Source organism: Cyanistes caeruleus, chromosome 6, assembly GCF_971803275.1.
Source record: "Cyanistes caeruleus chromosome 6, bCyaCae1.hap1.1, whole genome shotgun sequence".
Taxonomy (NCBI): Eukaryota; Metazoa; Chordata; class Aves; order Passeriformes; family Paridae; genus Cyanistes; species Cyanistes caeruleus.
In genome coordinates this window covers 37,700,083-37,714,929 of record NC_141706.1, presented here as the reverse complement: position 1 = coordinate 37,714,929, position 14,847 = coordinate 37,700,083, and the positions used below count along the sequence as shown (strand labels likewise).

Sequence of the window (14,847 nt, the reverse complement as noted above, 5' to 3'; positions counted from 1 at the left end):
ACGTGAAACAGATTTATTACAGAGTACATGTCTGTGCCATAGCAGAGGGAGCAAACTTGGAAGGGCTGATACTTAATTTAGTCTAAAAAGAAATCCAAAAAACATCTCTTAATGCAGGTGCAAATTTTAAGAAAGCATTATACCAAGTCATCAGTGAGACTGAAGAACAGGAAAGGGAATTCAGTAAAACTCAGAGGCATTTCTGCTACACAAAGGGGCTTCATATATTTTGAAATAGAACCATGGAAATAAAATACAAAGTCATTCTTCTTGTGTACACAACTGCTCTTTCACTGTGTTTCAATTTTATAACAAGAATCATCTCCTAAAACCCTGTGACTGTTTTGGGTCTTTGCAAAATTGGATTGCTCAGGTCCATAGTGCAGAATGTATTTCAAAATTTAAACTACAGTAAAGGAAACAATTCACCCAATTTGCCTTCATTATATTCAGGCAATAGATTAATCTTCTCACTAGGAAAATATTATCCTTAAAAATCAGCTTTCTAGTTTGAGTGGACTAAAACTGCTCTGTATGTGAATCCTAAGGATGCAGGTATCCATGGCTACACGTATGTGTGTATCCAGACATGGCTTTGGATACTATAAATCCTGTCCTTGTCAGGCAACTGCTGCAAAACATGCACCCAGACTCAACAACAACAGGTCTCCTAAAATTACTAGATTTCGACAGATAAAATAAATATAAAGCAATGTTTTTTATTGAAAAACTGGAGCTATAAATTATTAGGTAAGTATAATGAATACTTACCTAATAATTCATCCTCTTATTATTGTTTTTATATACATTCCTATTTGTAAAATCATAATCCTCCATGTATGGGAAGGCATGGACATTTCACCCCATGGCCTTAGGTACAGTTATCATTCCGTAACTGCAGGGTTGGGCTGGGTTTTGTGTTTAAAGATTTAAGTTTAAAAAGTCAACATTCTTCCCTATTTTGCATCTCTAGCGCTAAGAGCCTGTAAACAGAAAGGGAATTTAATTTGACTTGAAAAATAGGTCAGAATTCTTATCCTAATTTTACGGATGGATAAACTGAAACTTGGAAAGGTTCCCAGAACTTTCCTGAAGCCATTCCAGAAAGTAGCAAAAGGACTGAAAATGGAACACAAACATCTTAACAACAAATACTAATCATCCACAGGTACCTATCTTTTTGTTCCTGTCTCAAGAGGCACAGTATGAATGACAGTGACAGCTGAGGTGGGGAGGGAAAAGCAAAGATATTTTTGTTGCTTGATTGTTTTTGAGCAAGGTTTTTGTTAATAATTTCAAAGTAATCTTACACATAGTGCTACAAGGTATCTGGAAAAGTGACTCCTGTAGTGATCAGTACATACACAACCCTTCTGTGGCTGTAGAGATTTCTGAGCAGCACTATACCCAATACCTTCTAAATCCATAAAATCACAGCTCTAGCTATCATAAGTAAGGGGAAAAAATGAAAAAATGTCATTGTTAATCTAGAATATAGGATGGCTACCAAAATCTGGCTTGTAATAAAACCCTCAGCTTGTCAAAAACACACTAGTGTATCTGTCTGGTTATGAAATACTGAATTACATGCACTTGTGTCATGCTATACAACAAATGCAGTAAAATGTAGTAAAATAATTTACAAAAACTTTATGCACTCCGAGGTCACATCAAATTGATCAGTGATTCAATCACAAAAGCACTACCTTGAAGCAATGCAAAATATCCTGTTTGCTATACTGGTGCTTGATCTAATTCACTACAGTAAAATTTATACCAGAATCCCAGAACTAAACCCCAAACACCACAATGAAATGAACGAAACCTAAAATTGATTTTTATTTTTTTTTAAATTTATTTTTTCCCTTCTTAGGATTAAACCAACTGTTGGTAGCCACTGTTATAAAAACTTTCTTCAGGACACTTAACATCAAGCACTGTCTTTCTTTTAAAGACAAACATAAACTGTTCAAGGCCACAAAGGAAGCTTATGTTAAAGAAAGATAAGAAATCAAGCTCTTATCTCTCATCCTTTTGTTCCAACCATTATGCTTCTCTTTCTCTCACATAAACTGGTTATTCTCTGCATTTACATCATGGCCATAAAGTGATTTTCTTGCTGGGAACTAAGAGTATAGGGGATCAAGGATTTGACATATTTGAGACTCAGCAATAAACCATTGCCACTATTCTCTATTTCATTCACCATTTATCCAGATATCTCTTGTCTAATAAGACCTTTATCAGACACCTCCTGATTTTCCTATTTACCCTGAGAATCGTGCTTACATCATCACAGACCTTTATAGAAATTGTGGCATCATAGGGACAGTATTACCTCACTGCAGATTTAAAGATGATGAACAGACAGACTGTGAGAAAATTAGGTTTTTAAATGTTAAATACAGACATTTGAATTAAAAAGAAAACACTGAATGAATAAATGAAAAAACCTCACTAAATGAATTAATTTTGCAAGTGGCTTTTTTTAATATTTTCTCCCACAGGAATGCCAAACACTGCTTTCTCTCATTACTTTTTACATTTCTGTTTTGCTAAGCAAAAGACTAAACTCTTTCTGCTGTATGTAAGAGAACTAGTTTGATCCTGAAGACTAAAATGGTCTTGTTAACAGGAATTAACAGAACCTATATATCTCTACCACCTTAATGTGGAGACTGTTCTTCATCCATAAGTAGCTTTATGAACTGCAGAACCCACGTCTAAACTCCTTTTCCTGGAGATCTGGCTGCAAGTGCTGACCTAGTCATACACAGTAGTTGGGATATTCATTATATACGGATTAAATGCGATGTAGTATCACAGATTAATTTCTTCAGTATAGACATGAATTTGTCTCCTCTATCTGGCTATGCATTTCCATCACACATAACAGCTGGCACATCTACCCTTCTGTCAGAGTTAATGCTTAAAATCGCAAGAAGTCTCTCCAAGAATTATGGAGGAAAAAAAAAAAACAAAAAAAAAAACCTTAAAATGAAAGAAGAGGAACAGAGATTTAGGACCAAAAATATATGCACAGAAATGTCTTTGATTCCATGGAAATTATTTCCATGGAATAACTATAAATTAAAGTACCCTTTTTCTAGTCTTCCAGGACATAAATGTATTACAGGCTTTCTGGACTTCAGCTATTTTAGACACACTTCAAAGAAGTTCCAGTTTCTCTAGAGAATCATGCAAGCAGCTTGTGCTAATTACAGAAAGCCAGTTGACAACACAGTCACTTGCTCTATGGAAACATGCATTAAAGAATTGAGAAAACAGAAGTAAAACCAAAATACTGCAACATCATCCATTCAATTAAAAACTAAAACCTCAAGATTCAGATACTGCAGGAGACAATATTATGACTGCACAAGCAGTTATCAAAAGCATGAAAAAAACCCGGGGCTCAGTTGTATCCCTAACTTCTTTCACTACTAATATTTCTAACAGACCTAGTCAGCCTCACACACGTGTTCCTTGTTATGTCCATTTGCTTTTCAGCTGGTTTCCCACCCATCAAGCCAGACTGTGAGCCTCAGGAGGGAGTTAGCTACTCCTCCAAGCTGCTATGAGTCATTGTAATGTCTGCTGCGTAGGCCAAATTAAGCCTGAATTTCTTGCTTCCACTAGGCAACAAGTACAATGAGGAAAAACATGACAAGGTGGTGAGAAAAGATCAAAAACACAGGAATACTCTCTCTCAACATCCCTACCTTCCTGTCATAGTTGTCATAATGCATGGTGACAAAGAAAATAAATCAGTGTAGAAGACAGTGTAGAATTGCAAAAAAGATTACTGTATTCCAACTTTCAAGTTTTCAGTCTTACTTAAATCCTGTTTTATCATGACAAATGAAAAAAAAAACCATGCTACCTCCTAGAATACATACATATCTGTGTACCCTGTTAGAAGTACAAAGATGAGTATTGGCAAATTTATCCTTGGATGTGAACATATATTTTGTCTAAGCCTAAAATAAAGCTGTGCTAAATGAATACTTACCTAATAATTCATCCTCTTATTTTTTTATATAAATTCCTATTGTTTTGGTACATGAAACCCATAATCACAGAAACTAAAACACTAACATAAATTATTGACTGGAAGTTAATAAAACAAACCACTTTAGCATTTTTTATGATACAGATATTTATCTTTTCAGGAACATCAGTGGAGGAAGACTGCAATCGTAAACATCCTTGTCACACACAATTTTTGAACTCTGAGACCAAGAATTTTTCGTTTGATCTTAGTATTCAGGACAAGACATTGAGGTAAGAAACAGGGTTTTTGGTTTAGACCAGTCAATTCAAATAATGCAGATGATAAACCTGCATTATAGCTTATTTTTAAGAAGCCAGCTTTTTAAAAGGCAGTCAACAAGCTTCTAAAGTATTACTGACTTGAAGGGAATTTTGGATGTAAAGGGGCACGTGGGGAAATGCCAGTAATACACACGCACTTTGAAGGTCCTACTGTCAGAGAGAAGACTGTGAATTTAGAAGTTTTGCTGTATTGCCACGTCCATATTCATAAAAAAACCCACAAACCGCAGCAGTAAGACCAACACTGAATACAAACCCTGTTCTTTTAACTGTATCATCACAGCTCATGAACAGTACCTTGCTTCACTTATAGCACTCTATAAATTCATTCCCACACATAATGATTTAAAATAGTCACAGAAGTCCTCAGAACAGCCAGTGTAAGCAACCCATCATGGGCAATTTCCAACTGCTTCCTGGGCATCTCTGAGTAGCTGAAACAAACCTGCCAATCTCTGAGGCACACCTATAACTTCACTGCAGTTGCAAATTTCCTTTGCCTATTTCCTTTAAAAGCACTGCTTACATCTCATCCCAGCTGAATCACCAGTGGTTTGTTTTCATTCAAATCCCTCTGCCAGACGCTGGAGCAACTAATGAACTACAGAATCTCGTCTATAAAAATTTGATTTAGCAAACAAACAATCAACATGTTGATGACACTGCCACCCAAAATATCACAGTAACAAGAGTAACAATTTACACAGGCTCTAAGCCAGTCTGTCTTTCCTATTCAAATTTCAAGAAAGCATGACCTAATTTCTCTACGAGTAGTAGAATCTGGAGCTTTTCTTAATTCAGTTTTCTTTCTTTATTGAAGCATATATTTTGCCACAGATTACAGTCATTAGAAAGAAAAATATTTGTTTGGGTAAAATTAAATATAGCAAGCATATAGCCTATAATAAAAATCTAAGAGTAACATCAACTTGCCAACAGCTGAATATCTGTCCTGATCATCTAAGTGATAGATTCCCAAATTCAGAGCAATCAGATGCATCATAAATTCAATTCTATATATTAAGTTCAGTTCTATATATTAGAACCATTTGTTTCTGTCAAAACCAAGTTTTCTCAATCTTCCAGAAACTTTTACACTTCCACTATTATTCCAACTTTACAAAAAAAAAAGACAGATTAAAGAGAAAACAGAAAAAAGAGGGAGAAAGACTAAACAACAAAAAACAGTAGACAGAACAAATAGGAGTACTATTTCTCAAATACAAGGTCAGATGGATATGCACTGGAATTGAAAGAACCACACAGCATCACCCTGAACAATTTCTCACAGCAAAGTAGTATAAAAGCTTTTTTTTTGTTCCACTTCATACCTTCTAGGTGGTATTTTCTATAATCTCCAGGTATCAGTAGAAAAGATGGCCTACTGTCTTTCACTTTAATATTTCAGACTATTCCTCAGTTTAAGGCTAACTTTGGAATATCAGTGACTTCTTGTTTTACATTCAAGAATATAAATTTGAACTAGAGTTGTGGTGGCTAAAATAATCACTTTCTCCCTTACAGATATGTTATGGAAATATCTAAATAACAAAAAATCACAATAAATATTTTTTTTCTGTGGAAAGCTTAACTGATACTTAGCATTTGGACATACCCTTTAGAGCACTTGCACAGGACAATATATGTGGCTAGCTATAGAAGTGGCCTGACTGGATACCAGCATTCCTCTCTTCATACACATGTTGCAATACTGCTGCTGTTTTCATTCTGAACAGTGCCTGAAGAAAATCTGCAGCCAGACCAGAGTTCAGCAGAGAGCTGCCCCCAGCACCAAGGCATCATAAAAGGCAGTCACACTGCCTTGTATTCACCAATCTGTCACTCATTTGAACAAAATCCCACTGGAAATGGATAACCTAATTTATCAAAAAAACCCACTTCTTTCCTCATGAATTTGTACAGGCAAGTTTGTAGATTTTAACACATATTTGGCCATTTACATTTAAAAATAAGATGCATGATTAACAAGTAGCAGTAAACCACAGATTCAAAACATAAAGTCTGTTAATCTAGATTAGAAAATACTGTGACTTATCACCATCTCTGTATTAAACAAGATTAAAAATGTCAGAAACTAATTTCTGCAAATGCTTCACCTCTTTGTTTTACCTGCTTCTGTGTACTTTAATCCTACTTTTACTTCTTCATGATTTGCTTTTGGTGGTGGCCAGACAGTCTGGAGTCTCCCTGGAGTCTTGTCATCTTGCTCTGAGGGACTCAGGTCAGGCTGTTGAAATTACGCAAGAAAAAAATTAAAGTCTGCAGTATCAATTCATTCCAAACAGCAGCTGCCATGCTCAGCTCTACACATGTGCTCCAGAAAGATTATCTGTCTCATTCTACTGATTAAAACAGAATTCAGTGGGTTGGAAGGGACACAAATAAATCAGAGTAGAAAAATATTTTTGAGGAGGAAAGTAGCATAATGCATGTGACATGCAGTGATTTGTTGAAACTTCACATCACTGTGGAGAGCTGTCTATCCTTTGGTGAGACACAGAGGTGGTCATCAATGCCAGGGTTTTTTCCTGTATCTTTCTTCCAGAGTGAAATATTCCAGTGTGTTCCTCTTAGAAGTAAACATTAGAGCAATTCACCTAAGACATCATTTGACAATGTAATTTTCTGGAAGCAGAGCTAGTTTATGAAATTCCTGCCCCACCCCCAGCAGATTGCTCAGTTCACATACCAGGTAATACTGCCACATCAAAGTAATGCTGCAGCTGTTAATGGGACTGCATTGTCAACTGGAATGCTAAAATAACTCTTTATATGGGGAAGGGGTGGAGGGGGAATAACCCACTAAACAAGCATTCTTTTAGAGGGATTTTTTGTGTGCTTTTTTATATCTCCAATATAAAGCTGTAATCTGTACATCTGATTTACAACATGTCACTACAAGCAATTGATTAGACACAACTAAAACAGTGAAACCCTGTAAGAAAATGGCCCCATAAATGGCCCATAGAAGCAAGGGAAAGGAAAAGGCTAGAGCCTTGAACTCTGGCTTCGCCCTGAGAAAATACAGATTTGCACTAGACCGGACATTAAGCAGACATTTATAAGAGCCACTCCTGCTGACTCCTGTGCCTCCTCCCTCACTGTGTGTGATGACAGCTTCCCAAATAGGTTCGCTGTGAGCCACACGAACGCTGACGCCAGCACAGTGACTGGTGGAAGCAGGAAGGAGCAAGCCAGGAATGGGAAGGGCACACACAGACTGCACTTGCTGTACATTCCACAGCCAATGAATACCTGTTTTCTCCTCCCCATAGGTAATTTACTACAAACTGGTATTATCAGTCTACCCAAGTGTTGACCAGGATTATTTTTTTTTAAATATTATTTAAGAATAAAAATTTTATAGAGAGTACAACCAACACAGAACGTTAACTTAAGTAGCTTCAGGTTTAAGGTCCAATCCTGCAAATGGAATCCTTCAGGTAATTCCCCCTTCAGCCAACTATAGTCTCTCGGGCTGATTACATCTGCCAAAGATGTGGTTGTAAGAATTTTGGGTTGGGGGAATGCCAACCCAAAGATTACTAATTTAATTAAGGAGTAACTATTACATTCAAAGTCGCTTATGACTCTGCACTGATAATTTTTTTTTAATATACTGACTACATCTCCATATGCCTAAGAGTATTAACCTTGCAAACACTTATACTAATCAAAAACTTGAGTTGTCTAATTGAAATCACTAAGTTACACCTGGATAAGGTTAAATGCTTATCAATATTTAAAAAGCCAGATATATCCATGTAAACAAGAAAAAAAAAATACTTCCTGTTCTGTCTTGAACAAACTGAGCTGAAAATCACACAAAATTTTTTTGTATCAACTCTTACCATAAAATTATTCCTACAGGTAAAATGAAATATTATTGTTAAAAACAAAATAATCAGTGAAAGAAAGCAGAGTGAGATTGAGAAACTATTACATAATATTACAGTAAATATCTGCAGCATCAAACTGATTTAAAGCCATAATTAACATATGGAGAACTGTTATGTAGAGCTCTTTTAAAATCAGAAACCGATTTTTAAGTTCTCACTTCTAATTGAGAGGCTTTTACTGCTGGTTGTGGCTGAATTCTGCTTCAACTGCAGACGATCAAAACTTAGCAGATGACAAATTAGCCCCAAGATTTCCTCAGCTGGCAATCCAAAATTTGAGATGGCCAAAAGAAGAGCAGTCCTGACATTCTGATCTTAAGCCCCCACCAATAATATTTAAACAAGAAAATATTTTTTTTTCATCCTTCTACTTCCAGATCCTAGGAAGAAAAAATAATTCAACCTACAGATTTGTCTGATGGTCCATCCCCAGGTTTTGATTTTGACCTTTCAAATACAGCTTTCAAGGACTCTTTTTCATTTCTCATTTTGCGTTTTAGGGCTTCCAGCTCTGAAGTATCTGCAGTTGTTTCCTTCTTGGGAGGTCGTGTGAATAAGGCTTTAAAGGCATCTAGTGCAGATTCAGCAGGGCTTGATTTTATCTCCTCAGAGGGAAATCGTGGTTCTCTTTTGCTGGAGGCTTTGTTCTCTTGAGCTTCATCACTGTCCTCGGTCTCCCCAGATCCCTCAGCAGAGTTCTCAGTTCTATCTTCATTCTTGGAGACATCTATGTTTAACAAGTGAGAGAGTTGTTCTAGGAAAGTGGGATTTGCTTTAGGTTCAGATGATTTTTTTTTTATGGTCAAACCTGATGTAATACTGGATTTCTTAACCGGTTGTCGTAATTTAAGCAGAGCTAAATCATTCTCCCTTGGTTTAATTTCTGTAACAGTTTCCCCATCTTCTGTGGTCAGTCCCTTTTTCCTCACACGTAGTCCACTGAAGAAAGCAGGCAGCTGGAAAGTCTTTTCAGCCAGTGCTGTTTTTTGGAGTGATATATTATCAACGGAAGGTCTTTGTTCTTCATCTGAAATTTCTTGAGGGCATTCCCCTGCAGCAAGCAAATGAGTGAATTGCTCCTCCATTAACATTTTGTCTTTTCCATTGGAGTCATACTGTAGAATACCATCCAGCTCTTTTGGGAATTGCTTAGAGAATGGTGGGTGTAACTCAATGTCATCTGTATCCACAGTGTCATCGCTGTTGCCGTACCCTTCTGACTCTGACTCTTCTTTATTTTGATTGCTGTTGTCCAAGGCCTCAGCAGACAAAGCATCATTTTTTAGCCCATATTTGCTTGCATTGTTCTCATCGGTGTCTAGGTCCTTATTCTCTGCGTCCGATTCTGTGTCACTTGTTGTATGAACCAAAGTACCTTGGACAAGAATAGAATCCTTGTCCTCATTGTCCGATTCAGACAAAGAAGTCTGAACAAACCTCAGATGCTGAAGAAGTAATTCATTTTGGTCAGCTAACTCCAGCTCCAGGCCTGCTTGCGTGCGAGACATCGGGTCAGCTCGGCCACTGGTACTGTGCGGGCTGTGCTGCTCTTCTGAGTCCTCATTACATCCATTATCATTCCTCTCATGCCAGGTGTTAGCGTGAGTATTTATATTGCCGTGCAAAGGCTGAAATGCTTTAAGCACTGTTTCTTCTTCGGGAGCTGTAGATTCGAACTTAGTTGCAAATCCAAACAGCGTTTTCACAGAAAATGTAGTGAGTGGGTCAGGGTCGCTTTCTGCTGTGTTCTTCAGATCTAAAAGCTCACTACAGTCAGGCATCCCATTATGTTCTTCCATGTTGCGTGAGGCAGAGAAGAGGTTCGCTTCCAGCAGTGCTGCTGACTGCTCAGCAAACACTGCGCGCATTCAGGGGCAACGAGCGGCCCGGCCCGGCCCGGCCCGGCCCGGCTCGGCTCGGCCCGCGCAGGCCGCCGGCCTCCCGCGCTCCCGGCCGGGCCGCCCCTTCCGCCCCGGCCGTCGGGGCTCCCCGCTCCACCAAGGGAGCCGCGAAACGAACCGCCGTCAAAAGTTCTCGGCAGCGTCTGGAACTTGCTCCCTCGCACAAGAGGGGTTTGTCACAGCACTAACCTCAGCTGAAGCCTCGGCCAGCGGTCCCCCCGGGGCTCCGCACCCCGACGGGCTGCGCGGCCCCAGCTCCCGGCAGTTCCAGCAGCCACAGCAGCTACAGCAGCCGCCCCGCCGGGCCGAGCGCGCCGCGGCTGCTCCCTACTTCCTTGTCCCGGTGCGCCAGCGCTGGGTGGTTTTCAGCAGAAAATTCCTGACGGATTCCTTTGCATAGTCTTTCCACTTGGATAAAGAACTTCTTTTGTAAATCCATAATCACCAAAAAATGTCAAATGGAAACCCGAGCTAACGACTCCGAAGCTTCCTGTGCCCCCTCCTGAAGCCCCTGCAGAGCCCCCAGTGCCCGGCCGGGCAAAGCCAACTCGGGTGAGCGTCCTTGAAGCAGAGGAAAGTAGGAAAAAAAGAGACTCTCTTCCGATTTGCTGGAGGTTTCATCTGGAATGCAGATTTCAGCCTCCAGGGCCATGAACACAAACCAACGAGACTGGTTTCATATTACCACTGTCCTTGCCGTGCACAGCTCCTGCTGAGGTGCACGCAGGTACTTATCAGAGACTGCGGCCGCGCCCAGGGACCGGGAGCGCCGGGTGGCGGGAGAGCGGCCAGCGCCCAGGAGGGCCAAATTAACTGTTTAGAAATCGGACAGCCTTGTCCATCGGCACGGCACCAGCCTTGGAGGGTTCCGAACCAGAACAATCTCTGCTGACATACTCTGTGATGATTTCCACAGACTGTACTACTATGGGTGAAGTTTGTTTAGCTGAAACGAGCAAGAACACTTGAAATCTACAAAACAGTCGAACTCAACAGAAACTACCAGGGATATTATATACATATAATCAATACAGATGGAGAAAGTACAAAATAATCTTAAGCAATATTGGTATTCAGAAAGTCAGTAACATTTGGGGCAGGTTTCTATCACAAGTCTCCACTTTTGCTACTTTTTAAAATTATACCCAAGTTAAAGGGTCATTCTACAGTCAGCCATTTAGCTGTGATGAGTAATCTTAAGCAAGCACCATGGGGAAAGCTGTCCTTCACAGGGAAATCAGCTGCAGATCACACTGCTGTATGCGATTACAGAAAAAACATTTACCAAAGAGCTGAGTAAGCAACAACAAAGTATCCCAACACATTTAGCTTTTGGTTTAATGTTTAAAAATGCAGACTACAAAAACCATTTGCTTGTCAACAGCAAAAGCCATTGGTATCTCCTGCAGGAACAAAGTTTCCTGAAAATCAGATTGTAATACTAAGGGTTTAGATGAAGCTTACAGACACCTTTTCAATTACAGGGTAGCGTGCATACCTATAGACAAAGGGCATTGGAATCATTCCCATCTTTATCTGTGATTTAACATAGAGCAATGTCTTCTGCCCTGCTGCCTGGCTTTTCCTTAGCAAGCTCTGGACTTGCTTCTCCGCTATGCTTAATCATCAGGTGCCATGGTCAGAAACAAGTGACAGATCATGGCTCTCCAGGTTTCCAGGCTTAGTATCGATTAATATCACAAAAGGAAGCTCTACATAAAGAAAGAGACACAGAGTCCTTATCACTCTCTTATGTCAACCTATTCTTAAAATACCAAGACTTATACCAACAGGTATAAAATACCAACAGGTGGAAGGAAGCTACCACAGTACCAGTGACTTCCCCCAAGACAAAATTTCTTGAAGACAAATCTAAAGCATTTCTAAATTCCATTTTATGGCAAAATAAATGGGGTGAAGTGACAATACCGAACTGAAGTTTTCAACATTTAAATGCACATCTGTTTTCATGTTCAATTACATGATTAATTGTTCATTGTTCTGATAAACTGTATCATTATGTCTTCCTTATTTATTTATGTGCCTATTTATTTGGGGTTTGATTAACTTCTGTTGGATAAACATTAAATCATATTTTCAAGAATAGTTTTGTTAGTCACTAAAAAAAATATACCTCTGTGAACAACTGAATGATATCTTTTAAACTAAACATACTGATTCAGATTATGCCAAAATCTTTATTCATCTGTGTATAATAACAATAACAATAACAATAACAATAACCCACACTTAGAGTAAAACTTCCCTGTAAAAAAATAGGGTCACCAATCTGTAACAATCCTACTAATAGAAGCTTAGTGATTACAGCCAATATTTAACTATTTAAGATTTTAAAGGAATTATGAATACTTTAGTATAGAAGTGGACTTAAAACAGGAATCTCATACTGTATGTCTAAACAACATCCCAACAAAATATAGGAGACCGGGATCAAATTAGAAGTGAAAAGGATGGTGCTTTTAGTGTAAAGCTAAAGTTATACAATATATCGAGGTGGTAGAAATCCCAGAGTTGAACAGTGAATAATTAAAACTACAGAAGCAGAAATTTAACCTATAAAACTAGAGGTAATCTCACAAGCCTGCAGAAAATACTGCTTTATAGGTATCTCTTTTTGTAGTAAACTCTAGGAAGTGTGGAGAAACTTTCAAGTTTTTTGAGCTCTAGGATGAACAAGGAAACTCATCTCTACATATATGCCTGGAGAAATGATCAAAAACTGAAAGTCATTGTCATGAATGAGTCAGCCATTGCCTGAAATTCACCACACAGTCCATAAACTCCCAGCCTAAAATATGGCTTCTGTAGAGACCTGCTTCCCACATTCTGATGATCAGCCCAGTGGAGAGTCCTTTGAGGGACTGAATAGCTGATAATTAAGTACATATTGGTTACTACTCAGTAGAGTGTTTCTGGGTAAAATACATACATCAGTATGTGCCCTTAATATTTTGATATAAAAGAGAGGTCATCATTGTGATGTAAAATGAGATGGAGTCAATTTGTTGGCAGAAGTGTTTTAGTGCTGGGTGGATCTATCTTATAAAGAAAGTCTCTGAACTGTCTGTAACACTGCATCTAAAGGAACAACTTAAAAATCTTTAGAAAAAGATCAGTTATGATTATGTTACAAGCCTGTTTACTTAATAAAGCTGACAACTCTCTGGTGCCTCAGAAAAGCCCTTAAAACCTGTCACAGCAACTTTCAAGGCAGTCAATGCACTAATTATACAAAAGGACAACCATTCCTTACAGTTTAAAGCACATTTAACAATCCACACCCTTTTTGACCTACATTTCATCACAGACAGAGGTCACACCCACAACTCCCTCTAGTTCTGTTCTTGAAGTGTCTAAAGGCTCACCTGAAGTAGGTTTTAAAACTGGCTTTGAAGAAAACACACATGAAGCCAGAATAAGGTCATCTAATTTCTACCACTATCAAATGGCAGGGCTGAATGCTTCCTGACCCCCTATCTGTTCAGTTTGCCTTTTCAGATTACTGTACTAACAATGATGAACAATGTAATGAACAGGACAAAAAGACATTCTACAAAACAGTGAGGTTGCTAAACTTAAAACAAATATTTACTGTTTTTTCAAAATAAAGAACTCCAAATCTAGAAAATTTGCATAACTTCTTGAAAATAATCATGGAATCAAATATGTACCAATTGTGTCAGGCTTCAGAAGAGCCAGGAGAAGCAGCAGGCTCTGTTTGTAGCTCAGGTGACTTGAACTGGTTTGAAGTTCAGCTGACACAGTCTGCCCTCTGACCTATCCTCAGCCTAACCTTTACTTCGTGGATTGATAATGGTTCTAACATTCTCCTGCTCTCCTGTTTGTCTCTTCTGCTGATTACCTCTTTTTGAACTTAGTATTTTAACCCATTAAATGCTCTGAAATAGGAGAGGCACAGAAGATAAAAGAAAACCTGTAAGGCCTTGTTTTTCATCATTGCCAGCTGTGTTACCTCTCTTAGACGATTATGTGAGCAGTTTTTCTGAGTTTTGAGCGAATTTGGTATCACCAACATAACTGCTTTAAATTTAAGTAATTAATTTTAGATTTAGCAACAGAAACATAGACATCATAATTCTTATGAGAATTCGGCAATACATGATGTTAAGAGAGTGTGAGCACCAGACACATTTGGTATAGGGGTCTGTAAAAATCCATGTAAATGCAGTGTTTTTTAACATTTTCACCTAAATTCTGATTGACATTGAGATATGGACTACTTTAGAGAATTTGAAAAAGCACTGTAATAGCTACACAGTTACAAAATGAGAACATTAAGAAACTCAGTTTACTATTTAGCAGGAGTGCATACTGTATACTGTATCAAAAAATGTATGGAATATTAACCTGTTTAACCTCTCATATGAAAAAGCAATGGTAGATCTGAGACAGAAATTCTAGAAAGATGTATTTATTGACTGATCTGGTTAATATGAGCAGACATACAAGTAACAAAGACAGGGAACAGAAGATCACTATAAACAGTGTAAGTAAGCTAAGTAAGATCTTTGTACATGAAGGCACAAAGGCTGGCACTTAATGTTACAAAGAATGGAGATGAATTTTTAATCCTTTTCCTTTTCTAGGTTACTCTCTTTTCATCATCTTTTCATTTCAACAAGCTTTTTGCTCCCCATCTACAATATTAT

At 38.3% G+C, this 14,847-nt stretch overlaps 1 protein-coding gene across 5 annotated transcripts in view; it reads right to left on the bottom strand.

Annotated features, from left to right (window-relative positions):
- FMN1 (formin 1) overlaps positions 1-14,847 on the bottom strand; it is a 176,554-nt gene that overhangs the window by 117,517 nt on the left and 44,190 nt on the right. For 4 of the 5 annotated variants that reach the window (XM_023928341.2, XM_086892712.1, XM_023928340.2 and 1 more), the window contains exon 4: positions 6,466-6,583. In XM_023928341.2, coding sequence (XP_023784109.2) covers positions 6,466-6,583 — 118 coding nt within the window. Of the gene's footprint in view, positions 1-6,465; positions 6,584-8,662; positions 10,194-14,847 lie in introns of those variants that run through there. The other variant, XM_023928342.2, reaches the window with a different exon arrangement.